Source organism: Rutidosis leptorrhynchoides, chromosome 8 (assembly GCF_046630445.1).
Source record: "Rutidosis leptorrhynchoides isolate AG116_Rl617_1_P2 chromosome 8, CSIRO_AGI_Rlap_v1, whole genome shotgun sequence".
In the NCBI taxonomy this organism is placed as follows: Eukaryota; Viridiplantae; Streptophyta; class Magnoliopsida; order Asterales; family Asteraceae; genus Rutidosis; species Rutidosis leptorrhynchoides.
In genome coordinates, this window is record NC_092340.1 from 306,724,193 (window position 1) to 306,737,797 (window position 13,605).

General features: G+C 37.4%; 2 protein-coding genes across 2 annotated transcripts; one reads left to right on the top strand and one right to left on the bottom strand.

Moving 5' to 3' along the window:
- The first annotated feature begins 5,258 nt into the window (after positions 1–5,258).
- LOC139864795 (GDSL esterase/lipase At1g29660-like) lies at positions 5,259–7,148 on the top strand. The gene is made up of 5 exons (XM_071853366.1): positions 5,259–5,499; positions 5,849–5,973; positions 6,078–6,326; positions 6,598–6,829; positions 6,934–7,148. Exons 1-5 carry the CDS (start codon positions 5,259–5,261, stop codon positions 7,146–7,148), a joined length of 1,062 nt encoding a protein of 353 aa, XP_071709467.1.
- A 175-nt stretch (positions 7,149–7,323) lies between these two features.
- LOC139864392 (uncharacterized) lies at positions 7,324–7,979 on the bottom strand. Its single transcript, XM_071852970.1, has 2 exons — positions 7,891–7,979; positions 7,324–7,747 (listed from the first exon to the last, which is right to left on the bottom strand). Exons 1-2 carry the CDS (start codon positions 7,977–7,979, stop codon positions 7,324–7,326), a joined length of 513 nt encoding a protein of 170 aa, XP_071709071.1.
- Positions 7,980–13,605: the final 5,626 nt, after the last annotated feature.

Consider the following 13,605-nt stretch of genomic DNA (forward strand, 5'->3'; position numbering starts at 1 on the left):
ATAGGGACAAAATATTATCCGTAAAAATCTAGGATATCTGACGAAATCTTATCCACAAAATCGTATTTCTGATCAGATAAGGTCGCAAGCTCGCAAGACGCAAGGACGCAAGCTTGCGCCTTGCGAGGGCAAGACGAAAGTCTTCTTGCGTCTTGCGAGGGCAACCTGGCAATTATTTTTTTTTTGGCTCCAGCGCAAGAATATGTTTGGGAATGAGCATTTTGGCTATAATCCGCTACTGTATATAAGAAATATGCATTATTATTTCTCAAAATTTGGGGCCCTATAAAACTTTGGGTCCTGCTCAGTTGCACACTCTGAACATTTACCAGAAACTTCAATGGGTTTAGTCCACAACTAACTCAAGAGTTTTTCTTATTATTATTGTACCCAAGGTTACACGAGGTTATGCTTCCACTCATCTTTGTTTGTTACGCTTTCACTCATCTTTGTTTGTTACGCTTCCACTCAAAGTGCCTATCACTGCCTAGATCCAACAACGGACAAGCTTTATACATCTCACCATGTTCGGTTTATTGAGGATGATTTTCCCTGCCCCTCACTCACTATTGCAGTTGCAGGTTTTATCAATCTGTAACCACCTTCGATGTTCTTGTTATTCCTCCATCCTTTACCACACCTATTGTTACTGATCCTTCCCCGATCCCTATGCCACATTCATCATCTTCTCATGGACATGATCCTTCCCCAACCCATATGCCACCAGATAGACTTTCACCCTCACATGAAAACTCGTCATCCTAACCCTCCACTAGTACTTACGCACCATCTATTATTGTTACCCGTACAAAAAAATCACATTTTCAAACCTAACCCTAAATAACCACACCACTCTATAATCTCGTACACTTGAACCCGTGACAGTTACCCAAGCTTTACTTGATCCCATATGGAAAGACACCATGATCATTGAATTATCTGCTCTTCATAAGCTATGTACATAGTGTTCAATCATACAATGCTCACGATCTGGTCAAATGTCGATGAGTTTTCAGATTAAATACAAACCTGATAGTTATGCTGAGTGCTGTCGGGCACGCCTAGTTGGTAAGGGTTTTCAATAACGACCATGGGTTTATCATACTTATACTTTCAGCGTTATTGTTGTTGTTTCGGCAACGATTATAACACTTCTTTGTCTTGCGATTACTTAATACAAGTCGCTTCTCTAATTAGATATCAATAATGTGTTTCTGAACGGGACACTTTTAGAAGAGGTTTACATGTTCCAACCCCTGGCTACACTGATTCATCCTTTCTAACCATGTTTGTAAGATTTGAAAAGCTATTTCTAGTCTCCGACAGGCTCCAAGAGCGTGGTACACTAAAATCGCCACCTTTCTTCTTGGTTATTGCTTTAAATGCTCGCTAGCGGATGCGTCATTATGCATTAATAATTCTCGGGCTGCTCCACTTTACCTCGTTGTTTATGTTGATGACATAGTGCTTACTAGTCCCGATTCACGTACTCTAGATGACTTTATTGGGTGCTTGTCACGCTATTTCGCGCTAAAAGATCTTGGGTCGTTATTTTTGCGGGTGGAAGTAATTCCTTTTACATATGGTTTGTTTCTTAGTCAGTGAAAGTATATTATTAATTACTGGGACGCGCTGACATGCTATATGCAAAACATGTGTCCACGCTGATGGCTAACTTTACACATTTATTGTAACTTCTTTCATAAAAAGGTAACTTTACACATTTATTCAATTTTTTTTCACTAATATATTTTTTTTTGAAAGACAAGGTAAGTTTTTATTATTATCTTGAAAGAAATTACAGTACAAGAGATCACGAAGGGAACTGCACAAGCATTACTCTATTTAAATTCTAACAACAATAACGTTCCCTAGCAAAAAATCCAATCGAACAAAAACTTGCTGAGGTAGCAAGATATAGATCATGACAGATTCAGGTAGACTTGAGGATTCATGAGCCAATCATTCCAATCGATCCGAGTTCCTTTGATTCTACGCGAGATCCAATCGAAGCTAGTAACTTGTATTTCACAAAGAGCGGAAGGGCCATTCCATTGTTTATTCTTGAAAATTTTATTGTTTCGATTTTTCCATATCATGTAACCGCACGTCCATTCGACCGCTTGCCATATGTTTACGCCAATGTTTGAACTCGGTCCATTTATGTGACCATTGAAGGCCTCGGTTAAGCTTAAATTGGTAAAATTCCCCAATCCCCACCATTTGAACACCCGGGACCACAAATCAAAAGCTTTGTTGCAAAAGACCAATGTGTGTTCAATTGATTCCAAATCGTCTTCACAACTAGGACATCACACCGAATGCACATCTATACCGCGTTTATCTAATTCCATGAGTACCGGAAGTCGTTTGTGTAGTACCCGCCAAATAAATACCTCAACTTTTTTCGGCACAAGATTGTTATGCATAGTTTTGAGATTACCCTTGAACTCGAACAAAAACTTCTCCTCTATAATTGAATGAAGCTTTTTTGTCGTAAACCGACCACTCGAGGATAGCCCCCATCTCCAGCCATCTTGATCAGAAACCTGCCCCCTGTGCGCTTTTAAGGCTTGCTCTAAAACCTGTAGGTCCCCCAAAGCCCGCCCAGTTATGTTTCTGCACCAATTCCAGTTAAAGATACACTCGCCATTACTCCAAGAAACCCGATCAGCTACTAATGCGCCCTGATTGGTGTCTAATCGATATAGCCTGTTGAACCGCGACTCCAGTTTCTCCTCTCCTAGCCACCTTTGTTTCCAGAATAATGTTGACATACCATTCCCAATTGCCCTTTGGAAAGAATTTATAAAATTAGTGCGATGAAAGATCCTGCCTTTATGATTTTGCTCCAGGTGCCTGTATAAGAATTATTTACAGCAATATGAAGGTTAAAGAGACCCCCATCAGGCCCATGTAGGCTTGTGATGATTTTGACCCATAATGAGCAAGGCTCATTAAGGAAACGCCACCACCACTTGCCTAGAAGTGCCAGATTTTTGCATTTTATGGACCCGAGATTTAATCCCCCATCCGAATAGGGGAGAAGAATTTTTTTCCACTTTATCCAACATATTTTTTTTTCCCGACCCGTTTTCCCCCCAAAAAAATTTTCTCCTCACTCTCTCAAGCTCACTTAACACACAAGGCGGGGCTAAGAAGATCGAGAAGTAATACAATGAAAGACTCGATAGGACCGACTTTATAAGAGTGACACGACCCCCGAAAGATACCGAACGCGCTTTCCAATCCGAAAGTCTACCTTTTAGTTTTTCAACCACAACCTTCCAATCACACAATTTATTCATTTTTGAACCAATTGGAAGCCCTAGATATGTGAAAGGAAAGGTTCCTACACTACACCAGAAACTACTCGCAATTGCAACCACCTCGTTATGATCTACACCCACTCCATATATCCGGCTTTTGCTCATATTAATTTTTAGTCCCGAAGTCAACTCGAAACATTCAAGTAGATTCATGAGATTTCTTAAGTTTTCATGCTCCCATTTTCCGAAGAAAATTGTGTCATCCGCGTATTGAAGGTGCGAGACAACCACATTATCATTTCCCACCTTAATGCCTTTGAATAGTTCCTTCTCAACCGCCGCTTTTGTGAGTATGTTTAGACCTTCCACTGCTAGAATAAAGAGGAAAGGCGAAAGTGGATCGCCCTGTCTAACACCCTTACCCATTTGAAATTCATTTGTAGGCGACCCATTTACAAGGATTGAGACAGAGGCCCATTGAAGACACGCTAGAATCCATTTACACCATTTGTTACCAAACCCCATGCTCCTCATAACTTCTAATAGAAAATCCCAATTGATCGAGTCAAAGGCCTTTTCGAAATCAACTTTGAAGATCAAACCTTTTTTCCGGGTTCTTTTTAAAAAATCCACCGATTCATTTGCGATAAGCACCCCATCTAGAATAAATCAACTTTGAAGATCAAACCTTTTTTCACTAATATATACATGTTTATCTTTGGACTTAATTCCACAACCTTTAAGTTGGATGTATTAGCTCGATACTTCTAAGTTAATGGCCATTGATAAATGACATTAAATTTAAATGATTATATTAATTTCAAACTCAAGATACATGCATAATGGCAAAAAGCTATAAACAGGTACTTGAACCGAATAGTTTATTCAATTCTCGTCATATTTTATGGGTAAAAGGACTCTCAAAATAAAGTCAACAATAACTATGGATCAAGAATTTTGAAAATGTTAGCTGTTTAACCTAAAACAAACTATTCGGAATAGTTTATTATCGTCATCTTTTATGGGCAAATAAACGAACCAATAAAATAAACTCTACCAAAATGAGACAACTTGTGATGGTTTTGTCTCAGGGGCGTAGCGTTGACTCAAAACAAACGTGTTCTTATCATACCAGTCACGAATCCAGCAATGTAAAATGGTGGGTCCCACGTCAACTTTTATTTAATATTTTGTATGCCGTTAATATGTAGATTAATTCATATTTAAAACTTAAATTTAACATAAATAAATTTTAATATCAAAGATAAAAATTAAATAATGAAATTTTAATCCTAAAAAAATATTTATAATTTACAATTTATTCAGAATATAGTATTCTACTTATATATAAAAAATATATATTATCGTTTGACCATTTTAAAAAATAGATATTCCTGTTAGTTGATCGCTGAATAATCTTTTCAAATCAAACAACAAAATTTATGAATACTTAATCTACTCGATAAGTAGAACCAACTTTATAAATATTAAAAACCACAACAAAATTAAACAGTTTTACTTATATACACGTTTACAAACATTAAAGTAGCGACATACTAAGATTAATCGTGTCTTCTATTGATATGTGAAACTTAAAGCAATTATGGTCATTGTGGCTACGTTTAGTCGGTAAACTGTTTATTCTTGTAGTACGTGATAATACTCGAAATTAATTACGTCATGTAGCTAGTATGAATGTGCAAAAAAAAAAAAAAAAAAAAAAAAAAAAAAAAAAAAAAAGTGGGATCCATTTTTCATAAGTTTAAACAAGGAGGTTATTGGTAGAATGCCACTTGACAATCTTTTCCAAAAAGCATTATATTAAATATTAAGTCATTACAAAACTGAACAATAATATTTAATAATTTAAAACATGAAAATTGTAACTCAAATAATTAAAATATAATCCCATACTCATTTCTTCCTATATATTGCATGCATTCTGCAATCACAATGAATATCCCTCTTCTCATTGTATTCCAACAAAACATGGCTCATAAACTCAGTCTACTGTTTTCTATTCTCATTGCTGCTCTGTTAATGCAGTTTCGAGCTCTTGCCGATCCACAAGTCCCGTGTTACTTCATATTTGGAGACTCGTTAGTCGATAATGGCAATAACAATGGACTTAACACAATGGCAAAAGCGAATTACCCGCCTTACGGGATTGACTTTCCACAAGGTGTCACGGGTAGATTCACCAATGGTCGAACGTTCGCAGATATCATCGGTCATTCTCTCCCTCTAACACTTTCGAAAAAAAAAATCACTCGGTCCCATAATAATAATAATAATTATTGTTGTGTTTACCATATGTTTACTGAATTTCAGTTTTAACCTTATATTGAAGTTAAGTTTAACTATATTAAATTAAGAATAAATGAATGAGAGTCACAAGTAAGCAATAGCACGTTATTGATGTAATTCATGCATGTCAATATTTTCATATACAATTAAGGATCACTACAAGAAATGTTAGAAATCCGTACGTCACTTTTTCGAACGACATTATGTTGTTCGAAAAAAAGTTACATTTTTTGTCAGCTTTTCTGAAAACTTTATTATTTCCTTAATTTCAGGTCAACTTCTAGGCTTCTCCATGTTCATTCCACCTTACGCAACCGCAACTAACCAAGAAATCAGCACTGGTGTAAACTACGGTAGTGGTGCAGCCGGTATTCGAGAAGAATCCGGAAGTCATCTGGTAATATTCGCACGTGTGGATCATTATTATAACTTAATATGACTTCATCAGACCAGTATTTTTAAACTGCTACGTACTTACATCCTCGATGTTATGTTAACCAGGGTGATCGAATCAGCTTGGATCGACAATTACTTAACCATGCATCCATAGTTTCACGCCTTTCGCTCTTTCAACGCAACAGAACATTCACCTACGAATATTTAAAAAAGTGCATTTACATATCAAATATGGGAAGCAATGACTATATAAACAACTACTTAATGCCTAACAATTATCCATCAAGCCGCTTATATAGAACCCCCGATCAGTATGCAGAAGCTCTTGTGCGACAATACTCTCAACAACTAATGGTATGTATACACATTTGATTAATCTCCCCTGCCTTTTAGTAATGGCCCAAAATGTTGCTTGGTGAACTAAAAAATCCAACTTACACTAAAGGGCCATTGACCCAACAGTATCGAAGTGACCCTTCCAACTAGGAGGTTGAGTGTTTGAGTCATGTTTAGGACAATTTGTGTATATATATCGTGGTTAATTTGTTTAGTGGTGTGTGTGAGTTTGCCTTTCAAAAAAATAAATAAATCCAACTTATGGTTCATGTTTTGATTTGTAACGCAGACTTTGTACAGATTGGGAGCAAGAAAGATTGTGATATTTGGTTTGGGTGCGATAGGGTGTGCGCCTGCTGAGATTGCAATGTCCGGTACTCTAGCGTGTGTTGAATCAACTAATAACGCCGTTAAACTATTTAATGACAAGCTTAAACCCCGTCTTGATGAGCTTAACAAAAGCTTCTCTGATGCAAGATTTACTTACATTAACATTACAAGCATTTCGTCACCACAAGGAGGTAAAGTTAAAACACAACAAATTTCTATTTTCGAATTGAGTATATACTGTAATATATAGATGGTTTTTGTTTATAACTTAAATACTTGGATTTGGCTTTTGTAGGTGCACAATTGCCAATTACTCCTTGTTGCCAACTAAGGTCAGATGGACAATGTGTTCCAAATTCAACACCATGCCCTAATCGCGGTTTGACTCTTTTCTATGACGGATTCCATACTACGGAAATTGCAAACTTGGCCCTTGCTTCAAGATCATACGTGGCACTCGCTCCTATGGATGCATCTCCTTATGATATTAGTCATTTGGCTCGACTTTAACTTTAAACGCGATTGTGTGCATGATACATCACATTGTTTTGTGATTCTTTGTATGCAATACAAATAATAATAACCAGTGACGTAATAAGTTCTTATTTCTTTTGGAACTGCGGAATATTATTAACAAACACAACCACACCCTCCTAGTAAGACACTAGGAAGGGGGCAAAAACGATTACAATGGCTTAACAAGCCATGAGTTCCAACTACAATTACATTTGCTTCTACTAACAATCCAATTAAAAGAAAAATTTCTTATGGAATCGAACAAAATATCTTTTTTCAATCTAGGCGAACCATAAAGCACCGAATTGCGAAATCTCCAAATATGCCACAAAGTAGCACCGACAATCACGTAGAGCTTGATCTTAGCGTCAGCGGTGAGACGCATATTATTATACCAATCGAACCAAGAAGCCCATGATGGTGAAATAGGGATGTTGAGATCGACCCAACCACGAATCTTAGACCATAAGTCAAGAGCTAACGGACATTCGAAAAAAATGTGATCAACCATTTTCATAAGGCAATTACAAGTAATACATCCTATATCATCAATCTCCATTCCTCTCTTATAAAGATTCGATCGAGTAGGCAACCTATCCCAAGAGACCCGCCACAAAAAAATATTAACTTTTTTTAGGAATTTCTTTAAATCCAAATGAAAGCAACATCCGTCGATGGCATCATGCAATCATCCAAGTGTTTGCGTGTGTCGCTAACATTAAATACACCGTCTAACGCAACAGTCCATTCCCATGAGTCCAAATTGTCATGAAGAACAATCAGACCCAATTGATCTACTAACCGATTCAACGAAGCTGCATTCATGGGTCCAATTTCTCGAGCCCAATCCTAGGCCCATGCTTCATCAACTACCCATGAACTAAGCAGACAATCCGGGTTTGAATCGAGGTGCATGAGGCGATTAAATTTAGAAGCAAACGACCCGTCTCCTTTCCAATTATCCTTCCAAAATTTAATAGAGTTCCCATTTCCAACTTTAACTCGTAAAACATTAGCCGGAAGAGAGCCATCTGTTTTGAGTTTGTGGAATAGTTTGACAATATTTAACCAAACACCTGAACCTTTGTTATTACCGTAAATACCACCTTCATTTCCATAAATCGCTTTAATGACTGATACCCATAAGGCATCGTTATTCATGTAGAAACGCCACACCCATTTTAGTAATAAAGAATGATTAAAAGCGCGGGTGCTACCAATTGATAAGCCTCCATTTTCTTTCGAGGCTAGGACTTGGTCCCATCTAATCCAATGCATCATACGATCATCACTAGAGCTTCCCCAAAAAAAAAGATGCACGAATTTTTTCCACTTCACTAATAACAGTTTCTGGACATACTTACAAAGAAAGATAGTAAATGCCCATCGATCCGAGAATCGATTTTACTAAAGTTGCACGACCGTCAATAGATAATAAATTTGCTTTCCACCCGGATAACTTTTTTTTAAACCGATCGATAAACCCATTCCAATTATTGACCAGATTCATCGAAGCACCCATTTGAAGACCAAGGTACGTAAAAGGCAACGTTCCTTTATAACAATGGGCAATATCCACCATATAATCTAGCTCAGTTTCGTTCGCCCCAATCCCGTATAAAGCTGATTTAGACAAATTGATAGCCAAACCGGAAGCCCCATGAAACGTATCAAGGACTTGAAGAATGGCTACTAAATTATCTCTTTGCAGTTACAAACAAAAATGACATCATTGGCAAAAAATAAGTGAGAAATAGGAAACGAGTGATTACCCAAAACAGCACAACGTAGAGGACCATGAAGGATTTTTTTCTTTAATGCAAATGTGTAAGCCTTCCATCACAATTAGAAACAAGAAAGGACTTAAAGGATCACCTTGGCATAATCCCCGACGAATTATGAATTCGTTCGTAGGGCTACCATTAACGAGGATCGAAGTACGAGCCGAAGTTAAAATCATTCTGATCCATGATCTCCAAATGAGACCGAACCTCATAATCCTCATCATATAATCAAGGAACTCCCAATTAACGGTGTCGTAAGCTTTCTCAAAATCGACCTTGAAAATCATAAGTTTCTCCTTTTTCCTTTTATACCACTCGATTGTTTCGTTTAAGATTAAAGGACCATCTAAAATTTGTCTTCCCGCTATAAAAGCCGATTGTTCCTTACTAATAATATTGTCTACCACCTTTGCCAATCTATTCGCCAATATTTTAGTAACGATTTTATAAATCACTCCAATTAGAGAAATTGGACGATAATCCTTAATAAACGAGGGATTTTTCACTTTCGGAATTAAAGTGATAAAAGCGGAACCAGACCCTCTCGGCATACGTTTGCTTTGAAATGCTTCAACAACTGTTTTCACCACCTCTACTTTTACAATGTCCCAATACCTTTTAATAAAACCGAAGTTAAATCCATCCGGACCCGGGGCTTTATCGCTACCTCAATCCTAAACCGCTGACCGTATTTCTTCCTCTGAAATCTCTTTCTCAAGATCATTTACTGCCATAGCTGATAGTTGACTTTCTGCTGTCCAATTTAAGTCGATGGTGTGCGTATACTGAGCAGCAAACTTATTAGCGTAAAATTCAACAAACGCTTGTTTTATAGCACTTGGATCTGTTAGCCAATCGCAATTAACCGTAATACCTTAAATCATTTGATCGTTCCTCCTTTGTTTCAATACACAATGAAAAAACTTGGAGTTTTCGTCCCCATCCGCGTCCCATTTCACCCGGCACTTTTGAATAATATCCAGGTCTTCCACTTTGTTTAATGTATCTAATTCTTGCACTAAATCTCTTCTTTCATTACAAATTGCATCAGTCACGTTTCCTTCTTCAATCAAAATATCGATATCATTTAATCGGTTAAACACTTCTTTTTTCCTTGGAATAGTATTGGCCTTTTTGTTTTTAACCCAAGATTTGATCTTCTGCTTCATTAACTTCATTTTATCATGGTAAGAAAGCTCACTGCTATCCATAATTTCTGCAGCGGCATCTTTTATCATCGTATCAAATTCTGAAAAAGTGTACCAAGAATTAAAACACTTAAAAGGTGTAGGACCAAAGTTGTGTTTAACATTCTGGAGTAACAGTGGTAAATGATCGGAGTAGCCTTTAACAAGAGTAGTAAGATTCAAGTCTGCAAAATATTCAAAAACGTTAGGAGAAACAAGAGCACGATCTATTCAACTCATTTTCGAGGCCGATTTATTCACCCAAGTGAACCTTCTTCCGCCAAGAGGGATATCAACTAATCCCGAGTTACCAATAAAAGAGTTAAAAAAATTAGCCCCGTCCGGATGAAAAATCTATCCAAATCTCTCCGATTCCTCCCTAACCTCATTGAAATCGCCAAACAACACGTAATCACCCATGTTGTCATTCATGAAGTTAAGCAGTTTATCCCAAAGCAACCTCTGTTGTCTAGCATTATTCGGGCCATGTAAATTCACCATAAAAAACCAGGAGCTCGAGGAGGACCATTTACCTTTTACAATTAAATAATTCTCGCCACACCAGATACGATCTTTCGTAAAATAATAAGGATCCCAAATTGAAATCAAACCCCCCGACATACCTCTAGATAACGAGCAAGCATAATCAAATGCATAATTACCCCACATCGACTTAACTCTGAAAAGCTCCAACTTTGTCATTTTCGATTCTTGAACCCCTAAAAATTGTACATTATTGGCAAAACACATTTCTTTAATCCAAACCCTTTTACACCTCTTCTTACTACCTCGTATATTTATCGATAATATATTCATTGATTATTAGTTAAAACCCCAATTTGATCGATTAACTGAGCGAATAAGATACGCATTTTTTCATCGTTCATACCTGCTTTCGCTACATCTCGAGACACATTATCAATCTCTTGTGCAAAAACATTTGAATAACCCTTAAAAAAGAGTGAGTTTCATACTTATTTGTATCTTCATGTTCATGAGTGTGGTCCCCTCCATTTTGCACAGGAGTCACCTTTGGACTCTCATTCTTCCTATTCTGGGAATTTGGAATCACTTCCCCATCATGTTCTTTTTCTGTGGCTTTAACGCTTTTTGTTTCACTAATGGATGGGACAGTTGAACCTTCTTCATCCGAATTGTCTAAGTCTTCAATTTCAAGCTGCACTTTCCATGATCCAACTTCTTTAATAGTGACATCAAACACCACCCCATTTATGACCACCGAAACTTCTTCTTCTATATAGCTTTTATTCCTCGTGGCCACGCAAATTCGACCAAAACCAATATCCTGTCCTGCTTCATGATCAAAGAACATGTACCTTCCCGTTACCGCAACTACCTTTTTGAATGCCGATTCTTTCCACGCACATAGCGGCATACCAGAGATCTCTACCCATGCCATTCGTTCATCTACAATGAAGTTCTTAGTAATGGGTTTGATGTAAGCGTAGAGAGATCTCATCATGTCATTCATTTTAAAAGCAGTACACGCGTCGATAGATGGGAACGAACACCATAACCATAGACCACCATGTTGGAGTATGGAGACATTTAAACAAAACTGGAAAAAAAAGTCACTAAAAACTGTTTAAACACTTGCACGGATATCGCAGATTTCGGTAAGCGTGAAACAGAGCAATGCGGCGCATCACTCTATGGATGCGGCGCATCCATGCAGCAAAAATGTACGAGAGTTTTGGATGCGGCGTTTTAAAGGGATGCGGCGCTTTAAAGCTAACCGATGCGGCGCATCATAAGGAGATGCGGCGCATCTCTTGTCTGCCAGCAAGTTGTCAACTTGCACTCATGGGATCTGAACTTGATTGAGTCAATTAGCACTTTAGGTGCTTAGTGGGTTGCTTTACACCACCAATTGTGGCTGTGATCATGCCATTAGTGGGTGTAAAGCATGGCTAGTTGGTTTACCTTTGATGATTACTAGCACACTTGAAGATCAAGTTGAAGTTTCATGGTGTTCTTGTTTTCTCTATATATAGAACTCATTGTATGCAATTGTAACACACCACTCTCAAATATTCAGTAAATAAACGATCTCTAGTTGGTCCGTGAACTAAAGTAATCACACCGATTGCATATAACCACGTTATATCTTGTGTCGTTATTACATTTTTCGCATTTATTATCTTTCGTTCATTAAGTGGGTTGAGTGATCTTGATAGTATCACTACTCGGCTAGTAGTCTTGTAGAATTACTAGCGTTGTTTGGGTCCTAATATCCTAACACACCAACATGTCGTATCGCAACGTCTTCAAAACCCTCTTCTTTCATAATTGTGTGAATACTACCCATGGTAGCAATTTCTTTCAGTTTGATGAGTACCGATTCCATGGAATTATTAATTTGTAGAAGATCTTGATCAAGTAACGTGATTTGTTGTGTGGGCTTTTTGTTCTGATTAATACCCTTCACAGAATTCACATATGAGTTTTCACCTTTGTTACAAGAAGAGTCTGCTCGTCTACCATTATCAGTCATCTGTGGGGCTCGATTATTGGCCGATTGTACCCTAGGATGAGGAGCGTTCATGTACGATTTTTCGTTACGACTTCTAGTGTTATTGGTATTTTGAAATCGTGCAACAGAAGCATAGATCTTCTTGTTTTCGATCCGAATAGTAGATAATAATCTAGCGAATGTTTCAGCATCCTTCGCTTCTTCAAACGATACAAATCCAAATCTTTGACCTTGTTTAGAACGTTTATAAGCTACATAAGTATCAACGATCTTACCATACGATTCGCACAAATTCCACAGACCGCGTCGATCCATCTTATCTGGCAAATTAGTAACGAAAAATTTTGACCTACCGGATCTTTGAACCCTAGCGCCGTCGTTATTGTTGATAAATGAGCGAACACTTCTGGTGCTATTCTTCACCTTGTGGTACCATCCATCTTCTTTCTTTCGAAAAACCGATCTTCCCATGTTTGATCGTTGAATGATGCCGGAAATTGATGAAATCGCCTCCGACGCCTAGTTATCGTTAGCTCCAAAATTGATGCACATCGTTTCGTTTATTTATTGGATGTATAATAAGTTCTTATAGTAGAGCATTTGTTATCTATATGAATACATTATTTGCAACATTCATAAACTACAAAATGCGTGCAGTGCCAAACTTATTAATTTTAACTGCAACTTATATTGGCTTCTTCATTATGATTATGATTAAACTTTATAGCACTACCTTAAAAGTTAAAAGCAATGATTAGTAATAATTCACATAAAAATAAATAGGTAAACGGTGAAAATTATTGACTCCTATTCAAGGAAGACAAGTATGTTACTCAGATGTAAGCACCCTAAATTCCGTAACCATTTCCGACCACTTTTTTGCCAACCTAAGATGTGTTGTTAGTGAGTTTTGAACTCAAGACTTCTTATGAGAATATCATGACATCAAACGGTAGGACTTCTTTTGAGAATATCATGAGATCCAA

Bases quoted from the DNA above. Each gene is read 5' to 3' on its own strand.
- LOC139864392 (XM_071852970.1), bottom strand. From the start codon at position 7,979: ATGAATGCAGCTTCGTTGAATCGGTTAGTAGATCAATTGGGTCTGATT. The intron at 7,748-7,890 runs GTTAGACGGTGT...CTCTTGGGATAG, and splicing joins TCATGGGAATGGACTGTTGC to GTTGCCTACTCGATCGAATC.
- LOC139864795 (XM_071853366.1), top strand. From the start codon at position 5,259: ATGGCTCATAAACTCAGTCTACTGTTTTCTATTCTCATTGCTGCTCTG. The intron at 5,500-5,848 runs GTCATTCTCTCC...CCTTAATTTCAG, and splicing joins AACGTTCGCAGATATCATCG to GTCAACTTCTAGGCTTCTCC. The intron at 6,327-6,597 runs GTATGTATACAC...TTTGTAACGCAG, and splicing joins AATACTCTCAACAACTAATG to ACTTTGTACAGATTGGGAGC.